This window comes from Balaenoptera ricei, chromosome 3, assembly GCF_028023285.1.
Source record: "Balaenoptera ricei isolate mBalRic1 chromosome 3, mBalRic1.hap2, whole genome shotgun sequence".
NCBI classification, from domain to species: Eukaryota; Metazoa; Chordata; class Mammalia; order Artiodactyla; family Balaenopteridae; genus Balaenoptera; species Balaenoptera ricei.
In genome coordinates, this window is record NC_082641.1 from 11,805,374 (window position 1) to 11,823,278 (window position 17,905).

The 17,905-nt window shown below is 43.0% G+C and overlaps 1 protein-coding gene across 4 annotated transcripts in view; it reads left to right on the top strand.

Annotated features, from left to right (window-relative positions):
- TRIO (trio Rho guanine nucleotide exchange factor) overlaps nt 1-17,905 on the top strand; it is a 383,177-nt gene that overhangs the window by 161,061 nt on the left and 204,211 nt on the right. For all 4 annotated transcript variants that reach the window (XM_059916123.1, XM_059916125.1, XM_059916124.1 and 1 more), the window contains exons 5-7: nt 889-1,401; nt 3,282-3,404; nt 7,264-7,455. In XM_059916123.1, the coding sequence (XP_059772106.1) occupies nt 889-1,401; nt 3,282-3,404; nt 7,264-7,455 (828 nt within the window). The remainder of the gene's footprint in view (nt 1-888; nt 1,402-3,281; nt 3,405-7,263; nt 7,456-17,905) is intronic.

Sequence of the window (17,905 nt, forward strand, 5' to 3'; positions counted from 1 at the left end):
CATTATTAAAGTCTGGGCAGACGAGACAGGGATGAACCTGCAGTCACACTTCAGGCAAAAGTGCTGGAGTAGGAGCTGCCCCTCTTTCCCACTCTGCTGCCTTTTGCCATTTCTTATGCCAAACAGCATAGAGATACAGTTGTAGGTTTCTCTAAGGCTGGAGGTGACAGAGATGGGGCTAAACGAGCCTTTCTCTGTTTTATCTGTTGGTTCTAGGCCACACATCTTTTTCCTTTTCCTTTGTCTTCATATTTAACTCCCCCCGCCTCACCCCCAGTTATGTTTTCCTTGAGGCATAATACTAATATTAACTCTGCGTCATCTTCTGATAGGATGAGATGAAGATTTCTTGCTCAGGTTATAATTGACTAAAACTTTGTTAGATTGGAATGTAGTCGATGATGTTATTGAATACAACACTTGTACTGCTCAGAATCGCTGCCGATTATTGCAGTGAATGAAGCGTTCCCTCTCTCCAACTTTGAGAGCAGAGCTTCTGCCAGCTTTCTTGCTAACCCTTGTGTATTTTCTACATTTAAAAAAAGCCATTCATATTCTAATGTGCCTAAGATAGTGGGTTAACTTCCGCATTCTTGGAAAGAAATCTAATATCTTTAGCTGTCCTGAAATTCATATGATTCTATAATTTTGGGTATTGCAACTGACATATATGTGTTGCTCTAATGGATTTGTCGTTCACTGACTGTACTAATGCCTCTTTCATTTACATTTGTTTTTATGGGGCCAGAACAAGGTATGTTACGTTTTCTATAAATGGATTACTTGCTTTAAGTTTGAAAATCTGTGATTAAGCATTGCAAACTGCATTATGATAAGACGGTATAAGATTGGTTCATCTTCTCATACATGATTTTCTTTCCCCTTAAGACAAATATGGTCTCTTTAGAAGGCCTTACCAAAGTAGTTGACCCTTCTCAGCTAACGCCCGAATTTGACGGCTGCCTGGAATACAACCACGAAGAATGGATTGAAATCCGAGTTGCTTTTGAAGACTACATTAGCAATGCCACCCACATGCTGTCTCGGCTGGAGGAACTTCAGGACATCCTAGCTAAGAAGGAGTTGCCTCAGGATTTGGAGGGGGCTCGGAATATGATCGAGGAACATTCCCAGCTGAAGAAGAAGGTGATTAAGGCCCCCATAGAGGACTTGGATTTAGAGGGACAGAAGCTGCTGCAGACGATTCAGAGCAGTGACAGCTTTCCCAAGAAGAACTCGGGGTCAGGCAACGCAGACCTGCAGAGCCTCTTGCCCAAGGTGTCCGCCATGCTGGACAGGCTGCATTCGACGCGGCAGCACCTGCATCAGATGTGGCACGTGAGGAAGCTGAAGCTGGACCAGTGCTTTCAGCTGAGGCTGTTTGAACAGGATGCTGAGAAGGTAAAAGGCGGGGGAGGGATGCTGAAATGCGCCATGGAGGGAGGCTTCCTGGATGCTTGGGTCTCAGCAGCCGAGGCTGGTTTGGTCAGGAGAAAGGGCAGAGTGAAAGGGCTGGGGAAGGGTAAGCTACTCGCATGGTGTCGGGGGGAGACCAGCAGTGTCGGTTCAGAGATCAGCCCTCAGTCTGCTTTCCGGTGCTACTCACCGTGCAATGCAGAGCTCTTCTAGAAACTTAGAGTTGCTTATTACTAATAGTTTGGTTTAGAATGCCTGTAAGATAGACGAGAATATTTTCAATTAAAAGAGTGTAAACTTAGTACGATATATTATTGAAAGCAGTAGTTGTCCATGTGAGTATTTTTCTAATAACTGCTCTTCCACTCATAAAAGCCAGTGCGAAAACACCCTTCAGATCTACTGTTGAGTATGTTTTTACAATAAAAGGCGAGTAATGAATTAAAAATAATAGCTTCTGGGAAATAGAGGCAGTAATTACTTATGGTTTCATGTTTCCTTATCGTGCTCCAGTCAAACCAACTGGCCAAAGTGAGCTCTTGTCTGTCTCAGCAACGTGAAAGCAGGACGCTTATTTACAGGAATACGTTGCAAGCCGTGAACATGAGTGAATTGATCCCTCTTAATTTGAGCTCACTGAATTTTTTTTCATGGACAGGAAAATTTTTTGTAAAGTTAAAAAACATTAAAAATCTTTGATATAAAAGGACCTTTTGAAAGGTGACAATCCACCACTGTTTTCCAGTAATATTATTTGGTAAGCTTTTAACCTCTCTTTATGTTTAAAGTACAGCTGACCCTTGAACAACATGGGAGTAGGCATGCTGACGCTTTGTGCCCTTGAAAATCCAGACTGCTCTCTCTGCCTCCAGAACAAAGGAATTGATAAATGACTCACCGAGGACAGCAAGCTGGAGCAGTTTGGATAGAATCAGGACTCCAACTATAGTCCTTTGGATTCCATATGTCGTGATCTCTAGTTGAACACAACTTTTCCCCACACCTAGTTAATTTAAAGATGTGTAAAATGAAAATATAGGTACTCATTTGTTGAAAAGTATCTGCGTATGAGTAGACCTGTGCAGTTCAAACCCGTGTTGTTCAAGGTTCAACTGTAGTGCCTTGTCAAAGACACTAGAAAATCTTCCTTTCAATTACTAGACAAACAGGTGACTGTCCCTGGAAGTCTCATTCACATCACAGAAGCAGTGCTAATTGATAATCATTTCTTTTTCCTTAAATGTTTTCCTGGGAACAGTGAAATTAACATCCTTTTCCAGGTAGCATCTGTATTGAATCTTAAGAGAGACGTCACTGTTAAAGTTTTCCCCATTTCTTTTTATTTTTACGGTAAATTTTATTGTTTGCATTTGCACAGGGATTTTTTTTTTTTTTTAATTCTTGCACTAAAGGGCATAATCTTTTAGTCATTGGAATTGCTGTCAGTAATCTGTGGTCACAGCAAAGCCCATCCAGAAACCTGTAAGTTTGTAACTTCACCTAATGGGTCTTCTTTTTTTGCAGAGCAGTGTGCCTAATGATGTAGTTCAGTATAGCAGAGAGACTGGGTTGAGAGTCAGAAGATTAGAGCTTTAATTAGCCTGGGGGATTTGAATACCTCTCTTTACTTATCTGCTCCTTAGTCCCTCACCTGTCAAAGGAACGCACTAGATAAGCTTTCCTTGTAGCTCCTGCAAGTTCAGAGCTGCTGACTGGTTAGAAGTCGAGAATCTTCTGGGCCCTGGCGCCTGAGAGGTTGTCAGAGGAAAGACGCCGCTCTTTCTTGGTTCGGTCCCGTGCTGGGAGCCGCGCCAGTCATTCCTTTTTCTGGAGTGATTCCAGGTTGTCTTTCTTCATTCCGGTAGATGTTTGACTGGATCACGCACAACAAGGGCCTGTTTCTGAACAGCTACACTGAGATTGGGACCAGCCATCCTCATGCAATGGAGCTTCAGACACAGCACAACCACTTTGCCATGAACTGCATGGTAAGATCCTGTGGGAACAGAGGTATCCTGCCTGTGAAAGTATAAAACGGGAGGTATTTACACAGATCATTCCCAGCACAACCCTTTGCCATGAACTGCATGGTAAGATCCTGTGGGAACAGAGGTATCCTGCCTGTGAAAGTATAAAACGGGAGGTATTTACACAGATCATTCCCAGCACACTGCCGGGAGCCCATGCGGGGGCTTCTGACAGTTCAGCGGCAGCGGCTGACCTCCAGGTGCGGGAAGTTCTCTGTGGGAGCAGTGTTTACGTAGCTTGTTTTAAGTTTTAAGCAAACAAAAGCGAAAACAAGCAAACAGACAAACCAGTGAAACTCGAACCAATTACTTGGCCCGTTCCACGTGCATGGTTTTGAGGCTGGCTTCTGTGCTGTACCTCCTGGGAGCCCGCTGGGGCTCCGGAGAGCTTTTCAGAGGCCGAGTGAGTCTCCCGAACCAACGCACTGTCAGTTTTGCTGGCTGCCTGCCCTTCACGATGAAGAAATAAGCCAGTCTGCTGCTCACCTCAAGGGAATCCTTCATTTCTCCTCAAACATGAGCGGTCCTCCCAAGATGAACGGAAGGCGTCGGGTCTGGACGTCAGCCGTGCCTGGAATCCTTTGGCTCCCTTTGATGCCCTGGGCCTGTTGTGATTAGACAGGGGTTGCTGTGAGACTACAGTGCAAACAAACACCCCAAAAGAACCCAACAATGAATTTTAAATAACAGTCTTATTACATTTTTGGAGTTAATATAACTACAGTAAAGCTATATGTTGTTCTGTAGGGTATATGGTTACTTCTCTAGAGAGTTATTCTAGAAATTTTCACCTTAGAGACAGAGTTGTGGTGTGGACTTTGAGCCAGAATTATGAGAATTCACCCTCTTAGCCTTGTAACGTGCATTAAAGAGCATTGAAACGATATGAAGGCGGGGTCTTGGTTTAAATTAGTTCAGTAAGATGCCGTTTAATTAAAGATCAGTCCACAAAGTGCTCCACTTTGGGTAGTTTCAAAGATAAGATTCAGCGATAAAATGTTTGTAATAGACACTATCCCAAAAGTTTGATACTGTTCTTAAGTTTGAGGTAAGAGAATTTTGGGGTTAAATGATTCAGCCTGGGGAGAGGTGAGGAGAACGCAAATGTGGGCCTTTGGGGAAGCGTCTTAGAAGAATTTCTTCCTAAAAAAATTCCTATCAATTTTTCAGAATATTCTGAAACTTCTACTATGGTGAAAGGCACATTCAGCCCACCATATCACATACTTTAAAAACTTGAAATGTTAAAATATATTTTGTAAAAACTAGAAATGACCAGAAAGGGTCCTCTCCCTCCCCCCAGCATTACTATGACACATTGAGGAATCAGCAGAAGAGGAAGCATGTGTGGAAGACAGGCGTGTGTGTTATGAACGTAGAGGTTTTTAATTCTGACTCTTGTTTACCGCATGACCTTGGGCAGTCTGTTTAATCTCTTTGAGCCTCGGTTTCCTAATCTCTAAAGTGGGGATAATCTCTGCCTAACAGGGTGTTATATTATTTTGCTTACTCTGTATGTGTAAGACACTAAGCAGAGTGCTGAACACAAAGTAAGTACTTGATAAATGGTAGTTATTATCAGTGATGTTATCATCTAATTAAAGATACTGTTAGTATTTTTAGTATATTATAGTAAGTAAGAAACTCTTAAAAGTATGGGTGATTTTTTTTAGGTTTAAGTATATTTTCTGTTTTTCTATGATATACTTTTATCACTTCTCTAAGTAAAAATTTTAATTCAAAAAGGATGTGGTAACCCTGTGCACGGCTTGGTGACAGCTATTGGGAGCGCGTTCCAAGCCTACCAGCCCCTGGTTCTCAACACCTCCCTGAGTCCTCAGTATCTGTCTAGGACGTTATTTATTTGTGCAGAACCCTGGGGCCTGTTAACCTTCAGCCCTTTCTTGTGCTATCTGCAGTGTTTTAAACATTTTTTGACAAAGAAAATGAAAGTACTAGATATCAGTAAGCAAAGCTGATAATCTTTTAAGAAAGCATTTTAAGGGGCAGCAACAGTCGAGCGCATTCTCCTGTCACAGGTACTTTTAGAGGCTATGACGATAAGAGTCTAGGTGGAGGTACTTCTAACGTAGGGAATTGTACGTTTGTACGTTGCCGTGCTTGTGTATGCACTCATTTGGGCTGTGTGCCACGTGGTTCCTTCCTCCTGCAGTAAGTGACAGAGGTATGGACGAGGCATAAAGCATAGAGCAGTCCTCTGTGTGCGGAGCACAGTGTGTTTGAGGGGATGAAAGTAATCCAGGGCCCTGAAACAGCATCAAGTGGGAAGGACCCCCCTCCGTGGGCCCCACAGTGGAGCCATCCAGATGGGCAGCTCTTCTCCAGATGCTAACAGAGGGCATCTGCTGAAGCTCTTCCCAACAGACCTTTTGGGTGGATTGTCCTCTTTAAGGACACAGAGAAAGCAAAACCTAATGAATGTGGTCACCTGTCAGCAGAGAGGGAGAATGCATATGAGAAGGGCAGGCGCTGCTCTTGACCTAGAGGATGCTAGTTAGAGCGTTAATGCCACATGAGGCAGTGAGGCCAGTTCCCCATGGACTGTGGCCCTGACTGACTGTCACAGCCTCACAGAGTACCCCCTCCCTGCTGCTGCAGACACCCGGACGTGTGGTAGCTGATTTGAGCCTGCAGCCCAGAGAAGTACCTCGGAGACTGGCGTCTGGCTTTCTAAACCCAGTTGAAGGCGACTCCACCTAGTTTAGGTTTAGGTCAGAAATGGAGGAAAGGAATGAGTAAATGAAGGTACAGAGGCAGAACGACAAGTGCATTCTCTAGGACGCTTACTTGGGTGGGCTGGAGACTCGGTGACAGTGACAAGGCTCATGTAGGGGTCCAAGTGCAAGCCAGTGGAGGACCATGGCAGGAAGGAGGAAAACTGGAGAGGAGTTTGGGCAGGTTGGGTAATTAGATTTGATTTAGGGGCAAGAATCGGAGGAGCCAAAGATAAGTCTACGGTTTGGGGAGACCCATTGCAAGGTGCAGTGTTGTGATGCGTCACAAAAAATAATAAATAATGAATACATGAAGAACGACAACCTGGGATTTGTTGAAGGTGTGCATTCCTCACTCTGCCTCTGCCGCAGTGCGACCCTTAAAGAGGATTGAAGGTGGGAAGGGAAATACCACAGTGAGAACTCCTTTTGCAAGAAAAATGCTTTTTTTTTAAAAAAACCTTGCACCCTTATTTTGCAGCAAGCTAGTGGACTTGAAGACAGAGATTGCAACACAGTAGGAAAGTGTGATTTAAAGTTTGAATACAGCACTGTTCTGTTCGTACCCCAGTTCATATTCCTTGGTGAATGTGAATCCATTTACAGATTTTCTATTGGCACCAGAAAGATGACTTGGGCTTATGTAGAAAGGAGAGCTTGTCTTCACACAAAATAGCCTCTGGTGGCTAAGTACATAGTTTGTAGTTTCTGGCTTCTAGTTGCAAACTGCAGTGGTGGGTTCCTGCAGTTCTGGGTAACGGCTTGCCATCTGGACCCTTTTCAGGATTTGAGGCCAAGAAGCGAGTCATGGCGCATTTGTGTGCACCCACTTGTGTGTGTGACTGCTTTGTGCCTAACAGTATCCCTCCCAGCTATTTGACCTGTAATTTTTGCAGTTGTAAAAATAGAAACTGAAACCAGTACCTGTGGCTTATGGAAATCCAAATAGCAAAACACATGTCCTATTACCCCCCAGCTGATTCTGCTGTTAAAATGTGACTTTTCAGCAAGCGCTCTCCGCATTTCTTGGGAAGACGGCCCGTGCGCCTTCCCCTGACCAGCCCCCCTTTCTGCCCCCCTCGCAGAACGTGTACGTGAACATAAACCGCATCATGTCGGTGGCCAACCGCCTGGTGGAGTCGGGCCACTACGCCTCCCAGCAGATCAAGCAGATCGCCAGTCAGCTGGAGCAGGAGTGGAAGGCGTTCGCGGCCGCCCTGGACGAGCGCAGCACCTTGCTGGACATGTCGTCCGTCTTCCACCAGAAGGCCGAGAAGGTCAGTGCCTGGGACCCACCGCCGCCCCCCCACCCCGGAGCCCTGTGTTCACACGGCAGAGCCCGGGAGGACGCTGGGGCCCTGAAGTCCACGGCTGCGCTCAGTACCCAGCCCTCAGCCCGCTGTGCGACCTCAGGCACGCTGTTCCACCTCCTCGTCCCGTACTTTCCTCGTCTGTAAAGTGGAGATAAAAGCATGGACTTGAGGGGCCGTTTCATGGTGGAATGAGATCATTCATATTAGCTGCCTTGCACAGGGCCCGGCACGCTGCAGGGACCCGTAAGCGACAACTGCTGCTCTTTATCCCCTCCTGTCCCTCCTCCTCGTCACTTGAGAATTCCACTTACGATGCTTTGGCAGCAAGTAACAGAAAGCCTGCCTCTCAGGTTTAGACATCGGGGGTTGTTGAGTTCTTTTCTCACAACACAGGGAATTGCAAAGTATAGGGAGTTCCAGCCGCACAGTGGTGTCAGGGCTGGGTGGGCTCCTGGCGGGGCCTGGCCATCCCCTTGGGGTGCCAGGTGTGTGCCGCAGCTCCCAGCGCCGGCCCTCTACTGTGGTGTCCCGCGCGTGCAGGATAGCGGTGTCGTGTCCGCTCACTTTCTCGGGGCAGCAGTGTTTGCAGAAGGTCCCTCCAGCCCAGCCCGCTTCCCTGCAGTCCCCTTGGCCAGGAGGGCGGTGCCCGCCCACACCCTGGCTTCAGGGGCGCGGGGAAGGGCAGGTCTGGGTCCTCAGCCTCCGCGGCAGGGGCAAGGCTCTGCCAGCCGGGGCTGCGGTGGGAAAGTGGCTTTGGGGTATGGTTTCCAGTGTCCCTCACAGTTACTAAGTCATTTGTATGGATTCGGCTTCACGTCAGCTTCATCTGCTGATGTGCTGGGCACAGTACCTTATTTCAGAGGTAGCGTGTGATGTGTGCCCTTTAGCGCTCCCCACATGCCCACAGACAGGCAAACCTGCTTCAGTGAACACGCTTGGAAAACAGCGAAAGGTAAGTGAATTGCTGTGACTCACGTGCTAGTGGTGGAAGCCTGGGTGGTGAAACACCTTCTCAAGACATAGAGGAAGAAAGCTCAGGAACTTCGGGCCACTAGGAAGACACAAGTGGTTGCCTTAATTGAAAGGAAGAACACTACTAGAGCTTCCTCAGGGATAGTTATGGGAGGAAACCTACATTCGTAGGGATTTGCACTGACGCTTCTAAGAAGGAAATAGTATCCCTTTAATCTAGAAACAGTCTCTGTTGAGGAGTGAAGGCAACAAGGGAAGGTAGAGGCCCCATCTTGCCTGGCATCTTGGCAAGGCAGCTGGAATGTTGCACAAGGTGCTAATTATGAGTGATCTCAACTCTAGAAACCTTTAAAGTGTGAAGCAATTGAGGAAACAGAGTGGGATAGAAAGAGGAGAAAATCTTAATAGTCTCATGTGAAAGCTGTGAGGAGGGACTTGCAGGTTTCAGTGGTCAGAGTTTTCTGCTAACTTTATGCATTTAGGTAGTTTGATGATAAAGGAGAAACAAAGCCCCGCCCACCCAGAAACAGTTTGAATCAAAGTAAGAGGAGCCCCCTTCAGCCTAAAGCAGCGCTGTCTGCACTTCTCTGTGGCCACCTCTGGTCCCTGTCATTGTCAGGGTCGTGGTGTGATGTTCACTGGACATTATCGTGGGTGGGAGAAGAGCTGTGTGGGCCCCGCTCGTGTGCCATCTGGAATGGTAGCGTATAGTGTGGGCTGCAGCCACCCCCTGGGCCGGGAGGTGTGTGAGTTGCTTGTGGGCCCCGAGAAAGGTCCTTGAAGATGATGTGAATAAAGTTGAACAAGGACAGGCTGCTTGGGAGAAGGAATAATGGATAGTCTGAAGCATTAATAACACATCGGGAAAATCTCTCTAACCGTGGCAGGTTTCAGAATTGCAAAGAAACCCAGAAGATTAATTGCTGCTCTGACCTACCTGAAAGTAATGTAGAAATGTGGGTGCCATGGGGTGTTTTCCCCCCAGTGTTTTATTATAAAAATTTTTAGACATGCAGCAAAGTTGAAAGAGCCTGAGGTGTTTTTATTTGGATAAAATAATGGCTGTCATTTATGGATTTGAAGGAAATGCAACTAGATTGAATACATTGCGGAACAGAATTTCGTGGGATCCCGCGTGAGCTCTAACAGCGCTTGCAGTCCCTGCATATCAGTGGCCAGAGAAGATGCCAAACATGACCTTAGGGACAGAGTGGGCAGGTGAGAAAGGCCGGCATCTCTCACGGGCCCGGACTGAGGCGGTGTGGCCTGCACCCGGCAACCGAAATGTGCGGACGGGACCGACCGTAGGTCGGCTTCCGAAAATGTTTCCTTACCCTCAAGTGCAGGTGTAATGTGTATCTTCCCCTCCACTGACATTCAGAGGCGTGGAAGAAGATCACACCTGCTAAGCAGTTTTCCTCTTCCCAGGAGAGGGATCTCCGAATAGGTTAACTTTGTTCCCTTTTTAAATGCTCTGTCTTCTAGTTATGCTTCAGCTGTTCTCATACACTCAGTAGGGAAAGGACCAGAACCTGCACCTCATAAATAAGGTTTCCATCACAGCCACCCCTTTGACCCTCATCCAGTTCTCATTAAGAATTTAAATCTGATTACGGTGACAGAGGGCTCAACTCTGTGACCCTGTGGTTAATGGTGTCACTGAAGGAAGCAGCCTTCCCGGAAGGATGGCAGCTGGGCTTTGGAGGGGTGTGTGCTGCGTGCCCAGCCTGCCCCTCTGTCTCTGTGGGTGCTCTTCTGTTGGTGTTCGTTTGTGGGTTTTCTTGTCTTTTGTTTTGATTTTTGAATTTTATTTTATTTATTTTTTTATACAGCAGGTTCTTACTAGTCACAAATTTTATACACATCAGTGTATACATGTCAATCCCAATCTCCCAATTCATCTCCCCCACCCTCCACTTTCCCCCCTTGGTGTCCATATGTTTGTTCTCTACATCTGTGTCTCAATTTCTGCCCTGCAAACTGGTTCATCTGTACCATTTTTCTAGATTCCGCATATATGCGTTAATATACAATATTTGTTTTTCTCTTTCTGACTTACTTCACTCTGTATGACAGTCTCTAGATCCATCCACGTCTCAACAAATGACCCAATTTCGTTCCTTTTTATGGCTGAGTAATATTCCATTGTATACATGTATATATGTACCACATTTTGCTTTATCCATTCGTCTGTCGATGGGCATTTAGGTTGCTTCCATGACCTGGCTGTTGTAAATTGTGCTGCAGTGAACATTGGGGTGCATGGGTCTTTTTGAATTACGGTTTTCTCTGGGTATATGCCCAGTAGTGGGATTGCTGGATCATATGGTAATTCTATTTTTAGTTGTTTAAGGAACCTCCATACTGTTCTCCATAGTGGCTGTATCAATTTACATTCCCACCAACAATGCAAGAGGGTTCCCTTTTCTCCACACCCTCTCCAGCATTTGTTGTTTGTAGATTTTCTGATGATGCCCATTCTAACTGGTGTGAGGTGATACCTCATTGTACTTTTTTTTTTTTTTTTTTCACACACACACACTGTATTTTATTTTTACAAGAGATAAATAGACTGACACCAAGCATTGTACATGGATGACCACAACAAAAGCAACACTGATTGCAATTACCAAACATGAAGCACACTCATACTATGTCATAATATTGACATTCAGTCCAGTAATCCTCCACTGTAACAGCTCCTTTACTTTGCAGTGAAAATTGATTTGTATATTCTTTGCCTCTGAGTCCTTGTGGGATTTTTTTTTTTTTTTAAATTCAGACAGAAAGTCACACAAATTATACTCATCCTCATCAGTTCACTCAGTCCCATGTAATTAATTTTTTTTTTCATCTTCATCTTTTGTTAGTACTTTTATGAGTTCATCAGTTTTTCATTAGAGTTCTGAAAATGCTTATTCATTCAGTTCAGCAGTACAGTCAGTTACCAGAAACCTGTACTTGTCGGAGTCTTTTCCATGAATTTCTTGAAGATGAAACCCTTTTATAGGAACATATTTGCAAAATCATCAGAGTACACCCAGAACTGTCGGTAAATGACAAAAAACTTAAAAATGACCACGGTTAAAGATTTGATGAAAGTTCATAATAATGCAGTTGACAAGAAAATTAGTTATTTCTGAGATATACATTTTAAAGTAATAACTAGGATTATTACTTATAACATTATACCAGAACATATAAGATTTTTAGAAATTTCATGTAATGTCTGAAACATTTATATTAACATATTTCCATACAAATACAAATATAAGATTTTTAGAAATTTCATGTAATGTCTGAAACATTTATATTAACATATTTCCATACAAATAACCCAATGAAAGTTTAGTATTAGTTGTTTTGTTTGTTTTTTTATACTGCAGGTTCTTATTAGGCATCAATTTTATACACATCAGTGTATACATGTCAATCCCAATCGCCCAATTCAGCACACCACCATCCCCACCTCACCGCAGTTTTCCCCCCTTGGTGTCCATATGTCCATTCTCTACATCTGTGTCTCAACTTCTGCCCTGCAAACTGGCTCATCTGTACCATTTTTCTAGGTTCCACATACATGCATTAATATACGATATTTGTTTTTCACTTTCTGACTTACTTCACTCTGTATGACAGTCTCTAGATCCATCCACGTCTCAACAAATGACTCAATTTCGTTCCTTTTTATGGCTGAGTAATATTCCATTGTATATATGTACCACATCTTCTTTATCCATTCGTCTGTTGATGGGCATTTAGGTTGTTTCCATGACCTGGCTATTGTAAATAGTGCTGCAATGAACATTCGGGTGCATGTGTCTTTTTGAATTACGGTTTTCTCTGGGTATATGCCCAGTAGTGGGATTGCTGGGTCATATGGTAATTCTATTTTTAGTTTTTTAAGGAACCTCCATATTGTTCTCCATAGTGGCTGTATCAATTTACATTCCCACCAACAGTGCAAGAGGGTTCCCTTTTCTCCACACCCTCTCCAGCATTTGTTGTTTGTAGATTTTCTGATGATGCCCATTCTAACAGGAGTGAGGTGATACCTCATTGTAGTTTTGATTTGCATTTCTCTAATAATTAGTGATGTTGAGCATCTTTTCATGTGCTTCGTGGCCGTCTGTATGTCTTCTTTGGAGAAATGTCTATTTAGGTCTTCTGCCCATTTTTGGATTGGGGTGTTTGTTTCTTTGATATTGAGCTGAATGAGCTGTTTATATATTTTGGAGATTAATCCTTTGTCCGTTGATTCATTTGCAAATATTTTCTCCCATTCTGAGGGTTGTCTTTTGGTCTTGTTTATGGTTTCCTTTGCTGTGCAAAAGCTTTGAAGTTTCATTAGGTCCCACTTGTTTATTTTTGTTTTTATTTCCATTACTCTAGAAGGTGGATCCAAAAAGATCTTGCTGTGATTTATGTCAAAGAGTGTTCTTCCTATGTTTTCCTCTAAGAGTTTTATAGTGTCCAGTCTTATATTTAGGTCTCTAATCCATTTTGAGTTTATTTTTGTGTATGGTGTTAGGGAGTATTCTAATTTCATTCTTTTACATGTAGCTGTCCAGTTTTCCCAGCACCACTTATTGAAGAGACTGTCTTTTCTCCATTGTATATCTTTGCCTCCTTTGTCATAGATTAGTTGACCATAGGTGCGTGGGTTAATCTCTGGGCTTTCTATCTTGTTCCATTGATCTATGTTTCTGTTTTTGTGCCAGTACCATATTGTCTTGATTACTGTAGCTTTGTAGTATAGTCTGAAGTCAGGGAGTCTGATTCCTCCAGCTCCATTTTTTTGCCTCAAGACAGCTTTGGCTATTCGGGGTCTTTTGTGTCTCCATACAAATTTTAAGATGATTTGTTCTAGCTCCGTAAAAAATGCCATTGGTAATTTGATAGGGATTGCTTTGAATCTGTAGATTGCTTTGGATAGTATACTCATTTTCACAATGTTGATTCTTCCAATCCAAGAACATGGTATATCTCTCCATCTGTTGGTATCATCTTTAATTTCTTTCATCAGTGTCTTATAGTTTTCTGCATACAGGTCTTTTGTCTCCCTAGGTAGGTTTATTCCTAGGTATTTTATTCTTTTTATTGCAATGGTAAGTGGGAGTGTTTCCATAATTTCTCTTTCAGATTTTTCATCATTAGTGTATAGGAATGCAAGAGATTTCTGTGCATTAATTTTGTATCCTGCAACTTTACCATATTCATTAATTAGCTCTAGCAGTTTTCTGGTGGCAGTTTTAGGATTCTCTATGTATAGTATCATGTCATCCGCAAACAGTGACAGTTTTACTTCTTCCTTTCCAATTTGTATTCCTTTTATTTCTTTTTCTTCTCTGATTGCCGTGGCTAGGACTTCCAGAACTATGTTGAATAATAGTGGTGAGAGTGGACATCCTTGTCTCGTTCCTGATCTTAGAGGAAATGCTTTCAGTTTTTCACCGTTGAGAATGATGTTTGCTGTGGGTTTGTCATATATGGCCTTTATTATGTTGAGGTAGGTTCCCTCTATGCCCACTTTCTGGAGAGTTTTTATCAGAAATGGGTGTTGAATTTTGTCAAAAGCTTTTTCTGCATCTATTGAGATGATCATATGGTTTTTATTCTTCAATTTGTTAATATGGTGTATCACATTGATTGATTTGCGTATATTGAAGAATCCTTGCATCCCTGGGATAAATCCCACTTGATCGTGGTGTATGATCCTTTTAATGTGTTGTTGGATTCTGTTTGCTAGTATTTTGTTGAGGATTTTTGCATCTATATTCATCAGTGATATTGGTCTGTAATTTTCTTTTTTTGTAGTGTCTTTGTCTGGTTTTGGTATCAGGGTGATGGTGGCCTCATAGAATGAGTTTGGGAGTGTTCCTTCCTCTGCAATTTTTTGGAAGAGTTTGAGAAGGATGGGTGTTAGCTCTTCTCTAAATGTTTGATAGAATTCACCTGTGAAGCCATCTGGTCCTGGACTTTTGTTTGTTGGAAGATTTTTAATCACAGTTTCAATTTCATTACTTGTGATTGGTCTGTTCATATTTTCTGTTTCTTCCTGGTTCAGTCTTGGAAGGTTATACCTTTCTAAGAATTTGTCCATTTCTTCCAGGTTGTCCATTTTATTGGCATAAAGTTGCTTGTAGTAGTCTCTTAGGATGCTTTGTATTTCTGCGGTGTCTGTTGTAACTTCTCCTTTTTCATTTCTAATTTTATTGATTTGAGTCCTCTCCCTCTTTTTCTTGATGAGTCTGGCTAATGGCTTATCAATTTTGTTTGTCTTCTCAAAGAACCAACTTTTAGTTTTATTGATCTTTGCTATTGTTTTCTTTGTTTCTATTTCATTTATTTCTGCTCTGATCTTTATGATTTCTTTCCTTCTGCTAAATTTGAGTTTTGTTTGTTCTTCTTTCTCTAGTTTCTTTAGGTGTAGGGTTAGATTGTTTACTTGAGATTTTTCTTGTTTCTTTAGGTAGGCTTGTATAGCTATAAACTTCCCTCTTAGCACCGCTTTTGCTGCATCCCATAGGTTTTGGGTCGTTGTGTTTTCATTGTCATTTGTCTCTAGGTATTTTTTTATTTCCTCTTTGATTTCTTCAGTGATCTCTTGGTTATTTAGTAACGTATTGTTTAGCCTCCATGTGTTTGTCTTTTTTACGTTTTTTTCCCTGTAATTGATTTCTAATCTCATAGCGTTGTGGTCGGAAAAGATGCTTGATATGATTTCAATTTTCTTAAATTTACTGAGGCTTGATTTGTGACCCAAGATGTGATCTATCCTGGAGAATGTTCCGTGTGCACTTGAGAAGAACGTGTAATCTGCTGTTTTTGGATGGAATGTCCTATATATATCAATTAAATCTATCTGGTCTATTGTGTCATTTAAAGCTTCTGTTTCCTTATTTATTTTCATTTTGGATGATCTGTCCATTGGTGTAAGTGGAGTGTTAAAGTCCCCCACTATTATTGTGTTACTGTCGATTTCCTCTTTTAGAGCTGTTAGCAGTTGCCTTATGTATTGAGGTGCTCCTATGTTGGGTGCATATATATTTATAATTGTTATATCTTCTTCATGGATTGATCCCTGGATCATTATGTAGTGTCCTTCCTTGTCTCTTTTAACATTCTTTATTTTAAAGTCTATTTTATCTGATATGAGTATAGCTACTCCAGCTTTCTTTTGATTTCCATTTGCATGGAATATCTTTTTCCATCCCCTCACTTTCAGTCTGTATGTGTCCCTAGGTCTAAAGTGGGTCTCTTGTAGACAGCATATATATGGGTCTTGTTTTTGTATCCATTCAGCCAGTCTATGTCTTTTGGTTGGGGCATTTAATCCATTCACGTTTAAGGTAATTATCGATATGTATGTTCCTATGACCGTTTTCTTAATTGTTTTCGGTTTGTTTTTGTAGGTCCTTTTCTTCTCTTGTGTTTCCCACTTAGAGAAGTTCCTTTAGCATTTGTTGTAGAGCTGGTTTGGTGGTGCTGAATTCTCTTAGTTTTTGCTTGTCTGTAAAGCTTTTGGTTTCTCCATCAAATCTAAATGAGATCCTTGCCGGGTAGAGTAATCTTGGTTGTAGGTTCTTCCCTTTCATCACTTTAAGTATATCATGCCACTCCCTTCTGGCTTGCAGAGTTTCTGCTGAGAAATCAGCTGTTAACCTTATGGGAGTTCCCTTGTATGTTATTTGTCGTTTTTCCCTTGCTTCTTTCAATAATTTTTCTTTGTCTTTAATTTTTGCCACTTTGATTACTATGTGTCTCGGCGTGTTTCTCCTTGGGTTTATTCTGTATGGGACTCTCTGCGCTTCCTGGACTTGGGTGGCTATTTCCTTTCCCATGTTAGGGAAGTTTTCAACTATAATCTCTTCAAATATTTTCTCTGGTCCTTTCTCTCTCTCTTCTCCTTCTGGGACCCCTATAATGCGAATGTTGTTGCGTTTAATGTTGTCCCAGAGGTCTCTTAGGCTGTCTTCATTTCTTTTCATTCTTTTTTCTTTAGTCTGTTCCGCAGCAGTGAATTCCACCATTCTGTCTTCCAGGTCACTTATCCGTTTTTCTGCCTCAGTTATTCTGCTATTGATTCCTTCTAGTGTAGTTTTCATTTCAGTTATTGTATTGGTCATCTCTGTTTGTTTGTTCTTTAATTCTTCTAGGTCTTTGTTAATCGTTTCTTGCATCTTCTCAATCTTTGCCTCCATTCTTATTCCGAGGTCCTGGATCATCTTCACTATCATTATTCTGAATTCTTTTTCTGGAAGGTTACCTATCTCCACTTCATTTAGTTGTTTTTCTGGGGTTTTATCTTGTTCCTTCATCTGGTACATAGCCCTCTGCCTTTTCATCTTCTCTATCTTTCTGTAACTGTGGTTTTTGGTCCACAGGCTGCAGGATTGTAGTTTTTCTTGCTTCTGTTGTCTGCCCTCTGGTGGTTGAGGCTATCTAAGAGGCTTGATGGGAGGTTCTGGTGGTGGGTAGAGCTGACTGTTGCTGTGGCGGTCAGAGCTCAGTAAAACCTTAATCCACTTGACTGTTGATGGGTGGGGCTGGGTTCCCTCCCTGTTGGTTGTTTTGCCTGAGGCAATCCAACACTGGAGCCTACCCGCGCTCTTTGGTGGGGTTAATGGCAGTCTCTGGGAGGGCTCACGCCAAGGAGAACTTCCCAGAACCTCTGCTGCCAGTGTCCTTATCCCCACAGTGAAACAGAGCCACCACTCGCTTCTGCAGGAGACCCCCCAACACCAGCAGGTAGGTCTGGTTCAGTCTCCCCCAGGGTCACTGCTCCTTCCCCTGGGTCCCGATGCACACATTACTTTGTGTGTGCCCTCCAAGAGTGGGGTCTCTGTTTCCCCCAGTCCTGTCAAAGTCCTGCAATCAATTCCCACTAGGCTTCAAAGTCTGATTCTCTAGGAATTCCTCCTCCCGTAGCCGGACCCCCAGGTTGGGAAGCCTGACGTGGGGCTCAGAACCTTCACTCCAGTGGGTGGACTTCTGTGGTATAAGTGTTCGCCAGTCTGTGAGCCACCCACCCAGCAGTTATGGGATTTGATTTTACTCTGATTGCGCCCCTCCTACCGTCTCACTGTGGCTTCTCCTCTGTCCTTGGACGTGGGGTATCCTCCTTGGTGAAGTCCAGGGGCTTCCTGTCAATGATTGTCCAGCAGCCAGTTGTGATTCTGGTGCTCTCGCAAGAGGGAGTGAGAGCACGTCCTTCTACTCCGCCATCTTGGTTAATCTCTCTCATTGTACTTTTGATTTGCATTTCTCTAATAATTAGTGATGTTGAGCAGCTTTTCATGTGCTTCTTGGCCATCTGTATGTCTTCTTTGGAGAAATGTCTATTTAGGTCTTCTGCCCATTTTTGGATTGAGTTGTTTATTTCTTTAATATTGAGCTGCATGAGCTGTTTATATATTTTGGAGATTAATCCTTTGTCCCT